Source organism: Alosa sapidissima, chromosome 4 (genome assembly GCF_018492685.1).
Source record: "Alosa sapidissima isolate fAloSap1 chromosome 4, fAloSap1.pri, whole genome shotgun sequence".
In the NCBI taxonomy this organism is placed as follows: Eukaryota; Metazoa; Chordata; class Actinopteri; order Clupeiformes; family Clupeidae; genus Alosa; species Alosa sapidissima.
Genome location: NC_055960.1, coordinates 10,805,457 through 10,820,486, shown reverse-complemented (window position 1 = coordinate 10,820,486; position 15,030 = coordinate 10,805,457). Strand labels below are relative to the sequence as shown.

Genomic DNA, 15,030 nt, shown 5'->3' with positions numbered 1-15,030 from the left:
CGCACAGCCAGGTTTCCACTTGTGTAAAACTATTCTGAATGTTTTATAGGGTTCTTGGCTGTTATCTTGACAAGAAAAAAATTGATTCAATAGTTTAGACTGAATATGATGTATATTGTTTCATCTAGAAAGAGTGGAAGGCTGGCACTGTGTTCAGTGTGTGTGTGTGGGTAGTTTACTGAAAGCAGTGATAGCTATTCTTTTTCAGACTTTAGCTGGATTAATCCACCATTATTAAATTAGCTTTTTGTCAAGCTGAAGATTTATGACAAACAGCTTAAGCGAACGGAGAACAATGGATTGTTGTGCATTTTTGTGCATGGTGAGCTGATTGATTCAAACCCTAATGGCGTTCTGCCTAAAGACTGTAAGTCATTTACACAATAGTGTGGATGTATTAGCCTCTGAAGTTGTCTCTGGAGCCTGATAGTCCTATTACTCAATGTATGTGGAGCTCCAATTAAGTCATTGATATCAGGTTATTGATGGGATAGTCTGCAGACTAGGAAGAAAAAAGTCCCTCTAAAATAGCTTCACATCGAAGCATTGCATGAGCTTCTTACTACCATTACTTTTCATCACTCTCTCTCTCACTTTCTCTCTCTCTTTTCCTCCCAGTTGTTTAATAAATACCACATGGCCACAAAATGAATTGGCCATGCCACAGCTGAGCTCATCTGTGGGCAATCCGAGCTCTCTCTGTCTGTACACCCTGCCAGTCTCTGACTCCCGTGCTCACCTAGCGGAGCCATTTATCTTTGCCGGGGTGGCACTGACAGGCAGAAGCACTTTGCAATGTTTAATTACGTGGTGATGGGATGTTATCGTAGCATTCAGTAGCAAAGCAGACGGCCAGTGGACAGCGACACTTAATTATTCCACCACATCAGTATTTAATGGGACAGATTGGTGGACACATTTACAGAAGCGAGTATAAAAAATGAATGGAGCGAAACTGCCAGCAGTGTTTGTTTGTGAAGGTTTACTGGACATGCAGGCAGTCATCCTTATTTCACAGTAATCCCATACCTCTACCTCTCACGTTCTTGATATTTTTTTAGAGATGTAACAGAGGACAGGCCATTAGCAGAATTGATTTCCATTACATCTGCTTCTACCTCCCCCACAGATAACAAATAGTCCCGTCTAACTCATGAACATGTCACCATTTCGCTAAGCCTCGGTGTCTGTGATAGACTGTGTGTTCAATAGAACATCCATAAAGCAAATGATATGCAGAGATGAGGCCCAGGCATGAAATACAGTCTAAATGTAATTGCTTAATTTACATGAAATTTACAGGATTCATTGAGATTGATTTAATTTACCTTATCACATAAATATTTAAAAGGTGTATGCTAAATCTTCAATAGGCATATAGCCTAAGGGTGCAACGTTTCTGCAGAACTCCAGTTTATTTCAGTGGAAATTTGGCTAAAAAAGAGCCTGATTGAATTACATCCGTATGACCTTTTTTCGTGCCCTTGCAACAAAAAGGAAAGAGGACAGAGAGGCCATTAAACAGCAAGTAGCCTACTTACTGGCCATATGGAAGCCCCACTCCTTCAGGTGCTTAGCTACTGTATGTCATCTTATGTACAGTCTGGATCAAACAAGCTTCTGTCTGTACATTGTGAAAACGCTTGTTTAATGTTTAGGATACAGAGTGCCAATCCCGGCATGATGAATCAGAACACAGGCATGGCTTAATAGGACATTCTAGGATCAGGCAGCATATCAACTGGAACAGTTCAGATGCACAGCAAGCTTTCATTCACAGCCTGGCTGTTTCTCAAACTATAGATGGAGAAGGGTATTGCAGAAATAGAGGGAAGACTGACACTAACACTGACAACTGGAAATTCACCTACAAATCTATCTTCACACTTCCAAAACAGTGTTATCCATACACTGCATCATGTTTTTAAACTGATTGATTGGTTATATTTACAGGCATACACACTATAGTGATGGCATTATCTCATTTTTACTCCAAGTCAATTAGCACAGCAGGAAAATATCTACCCTTCAGCATAAAATTTCATGCTTTTGCAAATGTGTCACGGTAATTAAACCTCTTAATTTGATCACTTTGCAGGAGCATAATTACAACTTTCCAAAGCCAACCACTGAATTTGCTCAAAAAGGCATTTGACTTACTACAAAAATTGGTTTGTCTAGACAACTATGAATTCAATTAAGATACACTGCACATGATCTGGCATCCATAAAAAGGGGAGGACATCAAGTAAGCTACAAGTTCACATGCCAGTTATCCGAGTTCATTACATGACCATGAATATCTAGCTCTACACATTATAATTATTCCATATTTCACAATAACAAACAGCACTCATAACAAACAGCACTAAAATCTAGATGGACTATGGGCTAGCTGGCATCTAGCTGCATTAATATGAAATGCTTCATTTCTGTGTATAAAAATATATGGGTAAAAAAAAAAAATCATGTGGTTAGGTCACAGTTAGCCTGTTCAACAAAAAGTCAGGCCACTATTTATGTCTGACTGAGGGAATAAGGGTGATATCTTCATTTCAACACATGGTTTTATCTTTGCACAACATATATTGTTCCTGGCAGCAAGTTAATAGAAATAGATACATCATGCATTTCCTTTTTTATTGGGACTGCAAGCAGTTTCATGACACCTCCCAAATATCTAAATGCCATTGGGCTTTATTACTTTATTATTGCTCCTTTCTCGTGGTGGAGATTGCATGATCCTGAAAACCATCATTTAATGCCCTATACTTCCACCCCACAGATAGATGCTAACATCTACCCGTTAATAAATCTCTCTCAAACTAAATGAAGCCCTGTCCTGTGAATTGCTGGTCTCCTTCACCCAGTGTAATCTTTCCTTTATAATTTGTGACAGAAACTAATGACCTCTGGCATTTAATGGTTATTTGATTTTTTATCTGGCAGTATTTATTAGACATGTGGATAAAATATATTGTTACAAGATGTGAGACTTGAGGATTTTTTTTTTCACCATCAGGAGACTATCTCCAAAGTCTTCAAACAGAACACACAATTGACATAAGGTGTGAAATGAATTAGTCCTTTATTTGCAAACAAAGACAGAATGTAGAGTTGTTACCAGTTTTTACATATAAAAATGAAACTGTAGAAGTTAAAGTCTTAAAGTTTGGGCTAGGCATAAACAACTAAATTAAGAATTTTGGTCAGTTCCTCAACTTCAATGAGAAGTTTTAAGAGAATGGAAAGCATTTAAATAGATGCAGCCCAACAGTAAATTGCTAACAAGAAACCACACAAAAATGGCAATTACTCGATCACAGCAAGGCAATCAGAGGAGGATAATAACCAGGATCTGAGTAGCAAAGGCAGGAGGAGACATTACACCAAATATATGGTTTGCGTAATGTTTGACAACAACCAGCCAAGTCTGTGAGAAGGAACTAAGAGTTTGATAAGATAGGTTTGTTTCATTATCCTAATGGACCTAGAAAAGAGTCCACCACACTATAAGACCCACAGAATCTTGGTTTAGAAGTAAAACATGTTATGTGATTTCAATGCATTTCCAAATTATTCTTTGTTATGGAATAGAATAATCAATATCTTACTTCCAACGTTCCCCAACTCTCCTCCTACACTGGTTTCAGCATATGTGCCACACAGGTAAGCACACAGGATGCGCTAAGTATTACGTTTGCATCGGTGTACTGCATGTGCAAACCCGGTGTCAGGAAAGCACTGTGGCTGGTTTTTGTTAGATAGCGTTTATTCTACACACCACACATAACAGGACTGCTCTCAGTGTGCCGCCTTCAGGGTGCACAGTCCCAGGAAGGCTGTGGAGAGGAGGAAGTGTTTCTTTCCCTTTACATGAACATGTCATCGTATCCTGGGGGAGGCATGTGATCTGGGTCTGGGCTGTAAAGGAAGACATTAACACATATTTAAACATATTAAGCTTGATCAGGAGATTTTTAATATTACGATATTCTTATTTTAAGTGTTTTAATATTACACTGCGAAACTAGCTGTGCAATATCTGTAATGCAGGGATTCCCAAACTGTGGTACGAGCATCCACTAGGAGGTACGCAAGTTGAAAAGGGCAATGTCGGAAAGGTGTTAAAATTGATTTTTTTTTTCTAAAGCCTATGTTCTCGTTGTTCTTTGTGTTTCATAATGTTGTTCTCCAAACTGTTTTTTAGTGTGAGAGCTCATAGACCAGTTGCACATTTTTATTTTGTTATTTGTTATCATGTAGGGCAGCTAATTAGCCTAAGCAAGTGCGTCAATAGAATGTGTTACGTTGATGGTGGGGGTATGCGAGCCGAGTCAGGATGAGGTGGTGGTACGCGGGGGGAAAAGTTTGGGAACCACTGCTGTAATGTTATGATGATGATGAGCGTGAGGCATGAGGCGGTGTGGAGCTATTCTCACCCAGGTCTGCGTCTCCCGACGGGGCCGAACGGGTCGAAGCGTGCTCCAGGGGGCACCGCACCAGGGGGCAACACGCCACCGGAGGGGTCGAACCCTGACCGGGGAAACCCCTGCCGCAGTGGGTCGACAATCATCCCTCCAGCTCGCCCTCTACAGCACAAATAACCCACATCGTCAATTCAAAATCAAATCAACACATAAAATGTTCAGTTTTCCATTACAGTAAAGTCTTGGGAATACAAGAATATGGTATATATTGTACCTACATAGTACAGGTCCAAATTACATAACTGACAGGACACCTAAACCAATCAATGCCAGTTATGCTGGTTGAAATATGTATAACACAAACGTACAGGGACCTGCTAAATTCTTTGAAAAGACAGGCAGCATTAACTAGATCTTTTTCAACCAGAATGAAAGAAAATTACCCAAATGGGTCAAGATCTGATCCTCCTGCAGCAAATGGAGCCAATGGATCTGACCTAAGAGATGACACACATTACCACATTACATAACAGCATAACACATTTAATGTCCTTAACCCACTTACACGACTAAGTGCAACAACTACTGTGGGGTTGAGGCAAAGGTACTGACATTGATCAATAGAGAAAAAAATAAGAGAAAAAAACAGATAGACGTCAAGACAAACATGAAGTGGTGAGAAACGGGTACACTAGTATCATCCCATGTAGTTTGTAGATGTAGTGAGAGAAAAGTAGCAAAGTAGCTCACAAGTTGCCATCTGTAAGCCTGTTTCTAGTTTAAGATTATTCTTCTCAGTCATGTTTTCTTTAAATAAAAAAAAAATAATAATAAATGTCAATTAATCTTTAGCCTGGTGCTGCCAGCCTAAATCTGCAAGCTCAGTCTTTGCTCTGACATTTTTGTCTGGAGCACCTCCATTGAGCATGGCAGTTTTTCCACCGGATCAGCAAAGATATGTGGACTGGCTCAGGTGATGACAAAGAGGAAATGCTGCGATTTGACAAACAGGTGCGAGAGCTGAGCTGAGCCGAGCGGCAGCCATTGGAGGCGTTTTGTCTGAAGTTTGGATGGAAGAATTCAGCGAGAGAAGCATGAAGTCACACCAGACGCCTTTCCCTAGTAAAAAAAAAAAGATGGCGCAGCTCTTCTCCTCACTGGGCTCAGCAAGCTTGATAAACCAGATGGCGCACCTCCGTCTGGGCCTTGCCAGCTGAAATCTCACAAGCTCAGTGTTTGCTACAAGATATTACGCTACAGCCAGGAGCTGATCCAAACGCTTCCACTGCAATTCTGTTCGACAGCCCTAAACACAGCCACTCAACAAGCAAATCCATGTTGATGGGATTCTAGGGCATATTAAACATAAGGAAATGTGTGGGTAAACTCTGACTGACAAACTCAGATTGATCCATCTGCCCCATAGGCAAACAATGATCAATCTTCAGTAATTGGGCAACACATTTTAACCTCTTTGTGCATCTCCAACAATAGGAAAACATGTACCGTCCAGTAAGTCTACGACATGTCTACAGGTCACCCCTCTGTTTGTATAAAACAACTCTTTTCTTTATCTGAATGATTTAGCAGTGGCCTACTGAAGATGACAAACAGCATCACATTTTACATCCTGCATGCAAGGGACCTCAGCATGCTTACCATGGACAGGATCCAGCAGGCCAAAAATCTTACAATTCATTGATGATAATCACACAGCACCCATAGCACCTTCACATATGGACTGTTCATATGTATCTCCTCACTGTACAGACTGATAATGACTGCTCATACAGCCCACTTTTTTTTGTAATTCCCAGTGTAGGTGGTTTGTGAATCCTTCAATGTGGCCCAACAATGAAATAAAAAAAACTTGCTTCAGGCGAGCCACTTCTCGTCTTTGATATCTTTCTCTAGTGGCTTAATGAAACACTTGGTGAGAGAGAGAGAGAGACACACACACACAGAGAGAGACACACACACACACACACACACACACACACACACACACAGAGAGGGCGATGACAGCAAGAGAAGCAATAAAAAGCTGACATAATAAAAAATATGATCGGGTCACCGTGAATGGGGGAGGCATCAGGACGGCCGGCAAGAGACAGTATCAAGAGCCTGGCCCAGAGCCATATCCTCAAGAGGGCCCAGCACCAGCCTTCTCCCCAGTCTCCTCCCCAGTCTCCTCCCCATCACCTGCCTCCTCCCCAGACTCCTGCCCATCACTAGTCCCAGACCAGACGCACAAGATACCTCATCTCTTAAAAATAGACACAGACGGCGCTCGGCTGCAACACCAGCAACGCCGGCGCTGTAAAATATTGAATATGACGGAGGAACCGCAGCCAAACTGATTCCAGACAGTGATGTCCTCACACGCTCCGAGCAACCATAAGTCATCAGGCTGGGGGAGCTCCTCAAGGCTTCTCCTTACATGGACAATAAGAGAGGGGGGAATCATGATGCCCTTTCTAATGGGAGCAAGATTATTATCTTACCCTTGACATCGCTGTGATACTGATTCTGTGATACTTGGCACTTCATCATCTTTCATTTCACCAAGCTTTGATATACAGTACAGATACAGGTGTACTTTATAGCCACACAGAGGTAGCTCAATCCAGTTAAGGACAAAAGAAAGAAAAACAAACAAAACAACCACAAAAATAAACAAATAGTTCTAATCAGTGTTGTAGTGTTCAAGAGTGTGATTGCTAAAGGGAAGAAACTATTTTTGAAATGTATTGATATTATTGATATATGATGTTGATTGAGGCATCAAAGGAGAAAGAGGCAGCAAATATGAAGTCAAAACAACTGAATAAGGGGAGGCTATTCATATAGGGATCAGAGACAGACTAGTTCTTCTTTAAAACATTCTCTCTTAATCTAAAATGAGGTGAGTACTGCTGCACGCTCTTTTCCACCTCCACAGTGTGAAACAGCAAACAGAAATATTCTCAGCTCTCGAGTGTGACACAGGGAATGAGATATGTTACACATCTTAAATTAGAAGCCCGGTGAGTCACAATGCAAGAGAACAGACTAACCTCATGTTACAGTAACGTGAGAAAGGCGGAGGCTGAAAATCTTTCAATTTCATCTACAGGCTTGCCATCTCACACTATGTTAGTTTTAACAGATACTTCCATTAAACAAATACCCCCTCAACCCAGTCTAGGCACATTATGTCCTATCGTGACAGAAATCTGTAGACGGAATGTTTATTAAATGTTTGTGTTAAATTACTTTTTTTTTTTTTTTTTTTTAGCTGAGAATGGTAGAGAGCAACCTTCCTCTGCCTATTTTAACCACAACAGCATGCTTCACTCACAGTAGTTTTTTCTCCTTTCTAGCCATATCTCATGATAATTCATTCCTCAATTGAAAACTTAAGTACTCTGTTACAGTCCTTTTGACCTATCACTAGGCTTTTCTCCAGCTGCATCGTTTCAAACATCACATTTCCCTTTTTGGATTCAGAAGAATCCAATTTCACCATGGTTACAGAACTGCAACATACTGAATGACTAAATGACTGGAAGACAGCAGACAGAGGATGGCAGGTAAGAGAAATCTTCAAGCATGGCTTGCACTGTTTGATCTGGTCAGTGGTCATGGTCACTAACCATATGAAATAATCAGCCTTAATGAACATGTATACAAGCTGACATTATCTTCAACTTCACGCTTAAGCCACTTTAAGTGAGACATATAGGATCTCACAAATGCAGCAATGCAACAAACTAGGCTAACAAACAGCCATGCACTCACTCATTATGCTTCTTGGAAAGATTGGAAAGATCTTCCTCAGGAGAACACAGTGATGATTTTTACTAAGGAATATGTTTTGTGGACCAGCACAAAGGCCTTAGACCCGGCCCCACTCCCTCCCTCCTCTTATTGCAGTACAGTGCCCTCCATTTCAGTCCTCAATCAGTTCTGACCAGCCTCCATTTGATGGCATCCTGGACTTTAAATACACAACAATTTTCAGCCTGACACTGAAGCATGATCTGCCTGTTTTTCTGTGTGGTGCTTTTGAGGCAGTTTTGTTGTCTTTAACATAAAGTAGTTTCTTCTGCCGTAAAAAAAGAAGAAAAGCTGTGACAGTGATGTTTAATCTTCGAGACATCAGAGGGCTCTGTAACACCTACTCCTGACTAAAGTGCATCCACTTGCTAGGTGATGAGAGGAAAGTGAATGGGAGCATCTTTTAAAAAATGTCCACAGAGGAAAAATACAGCATGCAAAACAAAAACCCAACACATTTCACCCAGCCCCATCTCCTCCAGCAGAGGTATTGCCACCAAATATCTTGCTCAGTATTGAGTTCAGTGCCAGTTCAGTTTCAGAGTTCAGTGCCTTGGACAAGGACTCTGAAACCAGGTCAGCGAAAACAACTTTCGTGCTGCCACACCATCACTGTGTATCCTGAACTGCAACTGCCCACATTCACACTTTCTCCCAGGATAGGGGGTAGACCTGTGCAGTGTTCGTCACGTATAGAAACATGGGTCAGACATGAGCAAAGTCCCAATGTCCTAGATCCAACAGATAGTTTATGCAGAGATACTAGAAAGTATCCAGAAAGTGTGAAAAACAGTACCACCCAAAAGGGCCACCTTGCACAAAACTGATCAGGAATCAATGTACATAAATAATAATGAAGTTACTCTTCATCCAACACAGTGTGAGAGTATTATTCACTGTACTGTAGGTGGCGAGAGTACCACTTTGAGAATCAAATGTCTTTCCAGTTCTCCCAAAATATACAGTACCCTCCAGAATTGAATAATGTATCATAAATACATAAATGTTCTTCCTTAAAATAGAGGGGTCATAAGTATTGGAACCCCTACTGTATGTTAAATTCCCATAGAGGCAGGCAGATTTTTATTTTTAAAGGCCAGTTATTTCATGGATCCAGGATACTATGCAGTTGGCCTATTAGCTGGTTTGATTTGGACTCAATGAGCATAAAAATAAAACCATATGCCTGCCTCTATGGGAATTTAACATAGGGGTTATTTATTTATGATACATTATTTATTCACAAAGAAAATTGGTGTCCTTAAAGGTTGGATATTTCCTCATTTTTTTACTTAAGGCATTAAGATCAATTTCCAAAAGATGATTTTATATTCCTTTTTTTAGTCAACTTTAGCAGAGGTGCCAATAATTCTGGAGGGTACTGTACACCTTCACATATGGCTATACGGGGAATAGGTTATACCCCCCTCCCCCCAATCATTAAGGCCATGACAGATAGTGATAGAAACCATAACCAAGGGTAAACACTTCGCAATGGAGTGTTCTACAATCTGTGTTGCATAAATTGGGCCTCTACTTTGTTTAATCAAATCAAGTTAGCTTTAAAATAAAGTATAACCTAATGAAAATATAATGCATTGATGAGTGCATGCTTCTAATAAAAAAAATACCATGACATACAGAATTAGAAGAGGTATACTGTGTATAATGAATTAATTACTTACCAGTTGGGCTGTCTTGAAGAGGAGGGCGCCCTGGTGGGGATCCTTAACGGCTCATCGGTCTTTGAGTATGCTGGGGGGTCATCGCGCTTCTTCTCTGCCTTCTTACTGCTCTCCCCCTTGACTGAAGGAAGAAGTTTGATCTTCACATTTTTAGCCAAATCCTCCGTGTTCTTGAACACACTGATGAAAGGAAAGAAAGGAAAGAATGTTTTCACAGCACATAATATAACAATGAACTGTAACTAAAGAATAGGCCTATAAAAGGCAAACATGGTAAGTTGTTAAACAATCCCACTTTATGAATTATACAAACCTATCAAACTCGTGCAGATGCTCTGCATCAATGTAATCACTGACATTGACGGTCAAGTCTGATACTTGCTCTGTGGCCGAATCCTGATCAAAGAACAGATAAAGAAACTGTTAACTTGGTTTGCCTCCAAGTAGCAGCCATACCTAGGCCTATCTGAACAAGACTTACCATCACGTTGAAGATTAAGGTTGAGTCCACAGTTATAGCTTTGAACAACAAGTTTGATTTGTCATCATTTGAACGATATCTCAGTGTGTACAATTCCCCACTTGTATTCCAGCCTGCAGGGAGCAACTCCGATTTCCGGTCACCATCGCGGGGCTGAAATGTCACGTTAAACAAGAGAAATACAAGATCATATAGCTGGCGCAAATATTTTTCATTTCATGCAGTGTTTCCCACAGAATTGAATTATATTTGTGATGGCAGGTTTGCAGAATTAAATTGAATACAACAGTTTTTAACAAATTAGCGCAGCATGGTTATGATGCTAACTAGATTTAAGCACAATTTTTAGTACAACCTGGAAAATCATTGTGTGGTGGTCAATGTTGATATTGTGGTTGGCCGCCACAAATAAGTCAATGTATGTATGGGTGGGTGGGAAAAACACTGTCTCATGTTTTGTTTCAATTACATACAACTAAAGCCACCCTTGGTTAAAAACGACTGACTTACTGACACACTTTTCAATACAACGCTAGCTGACATGTCATTGTTAAAACGACCCGACTAACTAACTTAATGGTGCATTAATGTAGCAAAACAGACCGAAGCAGGTAACGACGTTACCCAACTAATTAATTGGATGTGAATACAATATGAGTATCTGGCCTATCAAGTGACATTCAAATTCATTTTTACAGCAATAATAATGACTGTATTGTTGATTGTAACTACGCGATTGTATTGTATTGTCTAACTCCCACTGTTGTTCATGAAGCTAGTTTATGGAATTCTTACCTCATCTCCAGTACCAAGACATTTGTACCCACTTTGTACAAATTCCCAGTGTACGAAACACACAACCACATCTTGAGGACGTGTTATTGCGCCAGACACGCAACTGAACAACACTTCTAAACCAGCCATATTTTCGTACGTTGCTGTCAGTTTCAAGAAAACGAAACAGTTCAGGTGTTGTTTTCAATCGTCGTCATGATTTTGATAGTACGTTGCAAAATAATTCCGTATGGACAAACTGGCTACGGTAAAAAACGTTCCGACCTAACATCTCGCATTCCCCTTCGTCCACATTTTCCGTACAGTTACAGTTACACAGTCAAGCATTTAACATTCACAAGAACGCTGCCATTCAAATCATAATTTTATCGTTATAGTAAATCAGTTAAGTATCAAAATCTAGACAGGAAAAAACTGTGTCAAAGAAAATGAGGGTGAAATGCAAGTCATCTGAGGTTAAGCCATTGATATACTGCAGATGGCAGTGTTGAATAACTTCATTATGAACTATGTATTGGAATAGCCCATGTCAGCCAAGGACTACTGAAGTCTGCTGAAAATATATTTATTCAAGCAAGCAAACTGTGATATTGTGAAATACCATGGGCAACACCCCCAACATGACCCCCCCCCCCCCCCCACACACACACACACACTCTCTCTCTCTCTCTCTCTCTCTCTCTCTCTCTCTCTCTCTCTCTCTCTCTCTCTCACACACACACACACACACACACACACACACACACACACACACACACATAGGACTGAAAGAATGCAGGCAGCAGAAAATCAAATTCTGCAGAACTAGAGACGAGGGAAGGGGAGGGAAGGGGATATTGTCCTTACTATCGCCAATCACCATTACACACCAAGGTCTGCCCCTGGCCTGGCTAATGCCAAATGTGAAAAAAAAAAAAAACACTTGAGATCTCATACTAGAGTTCGACCCCATCTCAACTCTGATACGGGATGGGTCTGCTTTTCATTACTGAAGTTCACACATCTGTAGCAGCACAGAAGTGGTTTTGGCTTTCATATTTTTATGGTAGTACTTTCAACTTTTCATAATGTTAGTTCATGTTTCTACCACTGCTTGCCGGGTCCATTTTCATTTGGAAGTGTGCCATACTGCAACATCAAATGGAGACTGCAACATCAAATGGAATGGGACAACAGATATAAACGACCATATTCATTAAAACAAATAAATATGTTAAACTTTATTACTATTATTATTAGTAGTAGTATGATATAGGCCTAAGAAATGCACACACACATTAATTAAGGTCATGCACTATCAAAGTAGTGTTGCACTGCCACTGCATGGTCAGTAGGTGTATTAATGGGTTTCATCAGGTCCCTTTCCACAGGTATTACAGTAATCAAGCACCATGCAGTCTGCCTTCATAATCTTGGTGCTTGATTTTATACACCTGTGGAAAAGGACCTGATGAACAGGGACTGAAAACAGATTGATTTTCATTTTGGTTCGTTCTGAGCAAAAACATTATTTTTTTGTTTCGGTTTCAGTGTTCCAAGGCCTCTCCTCTGAATAGTAACCAGTTTGTATGTTATAAAAGAACGGTGAATAATGTTCGGTTAAAATGACATTGCCTTTACAAATTGATTTATGGCCAGTGGCACAATACTAGGCTTTTTTTGCCCAACAGCCTTAAATCTTAAATCAAAGCATATTAGATATCAAGGCTAACTGTTAAACATACTGTGCCTGAATTCAGTCCTGGGACGAGATTTGAAGTTGGCAAACTTTAGGCACAGAAAATGTCCTTGCTTTAAGCCATGTAATAGCCTATATGTCCAACTGCATGACACTTGGCCTATATATATTTCATAGTGTCTGGTACTCTATGTTATTTCACACAATGTTTCAGTAATTTAGGCTACATACTTGGAAAAGGCAGTTAGATAGTATTGGATATGAAATTTACTGCAGGCAGAAACTTTTTAAATCACAAATCCCATCTTATCTGTTTGGTATATGGTAGGCTAAGTTTAGAAAGTCATGAAAAAAACGTGCCCAAAATTCACATTCCTAACTCTATAGAACCAAGACCTGTGTCTGTGGTGAAAGTCTAAGCTGTGGCCATAGACTTCAATGGAACAGCCCCCCCCCCCCCCCCCCCCCCCCCCCATGCAATCCCGGAAGTGGCTCCTGATGAAATATCTTGCTCCGCCATATCTTTGGCATGTCTTTAGTCAAGGCCATGCAACAAGTAACACCTGGGTATATTGAATTAGGCAGGTATAGGCAGGATCCACAGTAGAGCTGCGAAATATCCTTTCATTCCATTGTTTTAGGCTATTGTCCACAAGGTTAGTCCATAATTGTGTTTTTTTTGTTTACAATTTACAATTTTTTTATGAATCAATTTCTGTGTAGCCTATATTTATGTTGTCACACATAACTCATTTGACCAAAGATGGCAAAAAACCTTTCAATAACAACAACTGCTCTTGTGAAAATGAAGACAAACATCAAACCACAACTTGTACCCCGATCTCCATATCATACACCAGTGGAAACAGAGTACTTCGGTTAGCAACAGTTCAGTTTTCATCACTGGCATGTAAGTAACCTTTAATAATCAAAAACACCCATTTACTCTGATGCACATTTTATACACAGATAGCCACAAATGAGAAGTTCTGTTGTGGTTTGCCGTGCTGAAATAAATGACTGAAAAATGTGGTCTCCACTTTCATCGTGGGCTTAGCAAAGTTTCGTAAACCTCCAGGAATGATAACACTACCATCTGTTTCCCCTTTACAAATATAGGAAACACATTGCACAGAAGTTAATTTCAGAGATGTGCTCTCTGCCATCAACTTGGTGCCCCTCGTTTTGACAAAATGTATTTACTGACTTCGCAAAGAGGTTTTAACCTTGGCCAATCTTTAGCAGCTTCTGGGCACTATCTGACCCCCCTGGACAGCCTGTAAGTGAAAATGTAGATTTGAATGTTAATGTTTTCAAATGATGGCCACAAACATCAGCTCCTCGTTACATAAAGGAACTGACGAGGGTTTGGCCTTTTAAGTTAAGTCCTAGCAAACATTTTAAAGGAGGCCATTCTAAGACACCAATTTTTTTAGTTTTGGATGTAATATTGAGTAGTGTGTAGTTGTCATTAGTTATTCAATACACACGCATAGTGTGACAAAAGAGATTGCATTGTCCCAGGAATTGCACCAACTGGTATTTTCATACACATAAGATTTTGGCAAACTGCTCTTGTGCATCCTGTCTTATTGTATGCTTTTTGTGCACATTTGCTACCTGTTATCACAGGGAATTATGACACATGTGGCAACACTGCTCTGGCCTATGCTGAACGTGAGATCGCACAGGTAATTTTTAACAATAACGATGCGTTAAGTCTGGGGCTCATTAAGGAACAGTACTTTTCCCTTGTGTGCTTCAAAACCCTTCAAACAAAACTTAGCCACTCCTCTGCACCAGTCCTTCATATTGCAACACATTATATCAGTAGGATAGTGGTGTCTGTCTAGCATACTATTTATGTTGTTCATGTGGAGAAAATTCCCTGTGATAAAAAAAGCCTTGTTCAAGATGTTTAACACCACTGGTGTACTGAAATAAATAAATTGTCTACAAAGGCAATTCTGGAATTCTGGGAAATCCTTCTGTTATGATAGAAGAAAAATCTTTACATTTGCCGGCACCCTCTCTTCGTGAGACATGGAGTGAACTGTTCATTAAACGACGTGAGAACTTCCAAGTCCCTGGCATGCTTTTGCTTAACCGAGGCAGCACATGCAGCATACACCCAGCGTCCAG

The 15,030-nt window shown here is 40.3% G+C and overlaps 1 protein-coding gene across 1 annotated transcript; it reads right to left on the bottom strand.

Annotated features, from left to right (window-relative positions):
• Nucleotides 1-3,071: 3,071 nt before the first annotated feature.
• Nucleotides 3,072-11,491, bottom strand: psmf1 (proteasome inhibitor subunit 1). The gene is made up of 7 exons (XM_042090187.1): nucleotides 11,211-11,491; nucleotides 10,416-10,568; nucleotides 10,248-10,330; nucleotides 9,935-10,114; nucleotides 4,874-4,927; nucleotides 4,443-4,592; nucleotides 3,072-3,924 (listed from the first exon to the last, which is right to left on the bottom strand). The coding sequence occupies exons 1-7, from the start codon at nucleotides 11,337-11,339 to the stop codon at nucleotides 3,873-3,875; spliced, it is 801 nt and encodes a 266-aa protein (XP_041946121.1). The 5' UTR covers nucleotides 11,340-11,491; the 3' UTR covers nucleotides 3,072-3,872.
• Nucleotides 11,492-15,030: the final 3,539 nt, after the last annotated feature.

What these genes read in the sequence shown, in the direction of transcription:
- psmf1 (XM_042090187.1), bottom strand. Translation starts at nt 11,339, where the DNA reads ATGGCTGGTTTAGAAGTGTTGTTCAGTTGCGTGTCTGGCGCAATAACA. An exon ending in CATCTGCACGAGTTTGATAG is followed by an intron (nt 10,115 to 10,247) that starts GTTTGTATAATT and finishes TCCTTTCATCAG; the next exon opens with TGTGTTCAAGAACACGGAGG. An exon ending in TCTTCAAGACAGCCCAACTG is followed by an intron (nt 4,928 to 9,934) that starts GTAAGTAATTAA and finishes GTCATCTCTTAG; the next exon opens with GTCAGATCCATTGGCTCCAT.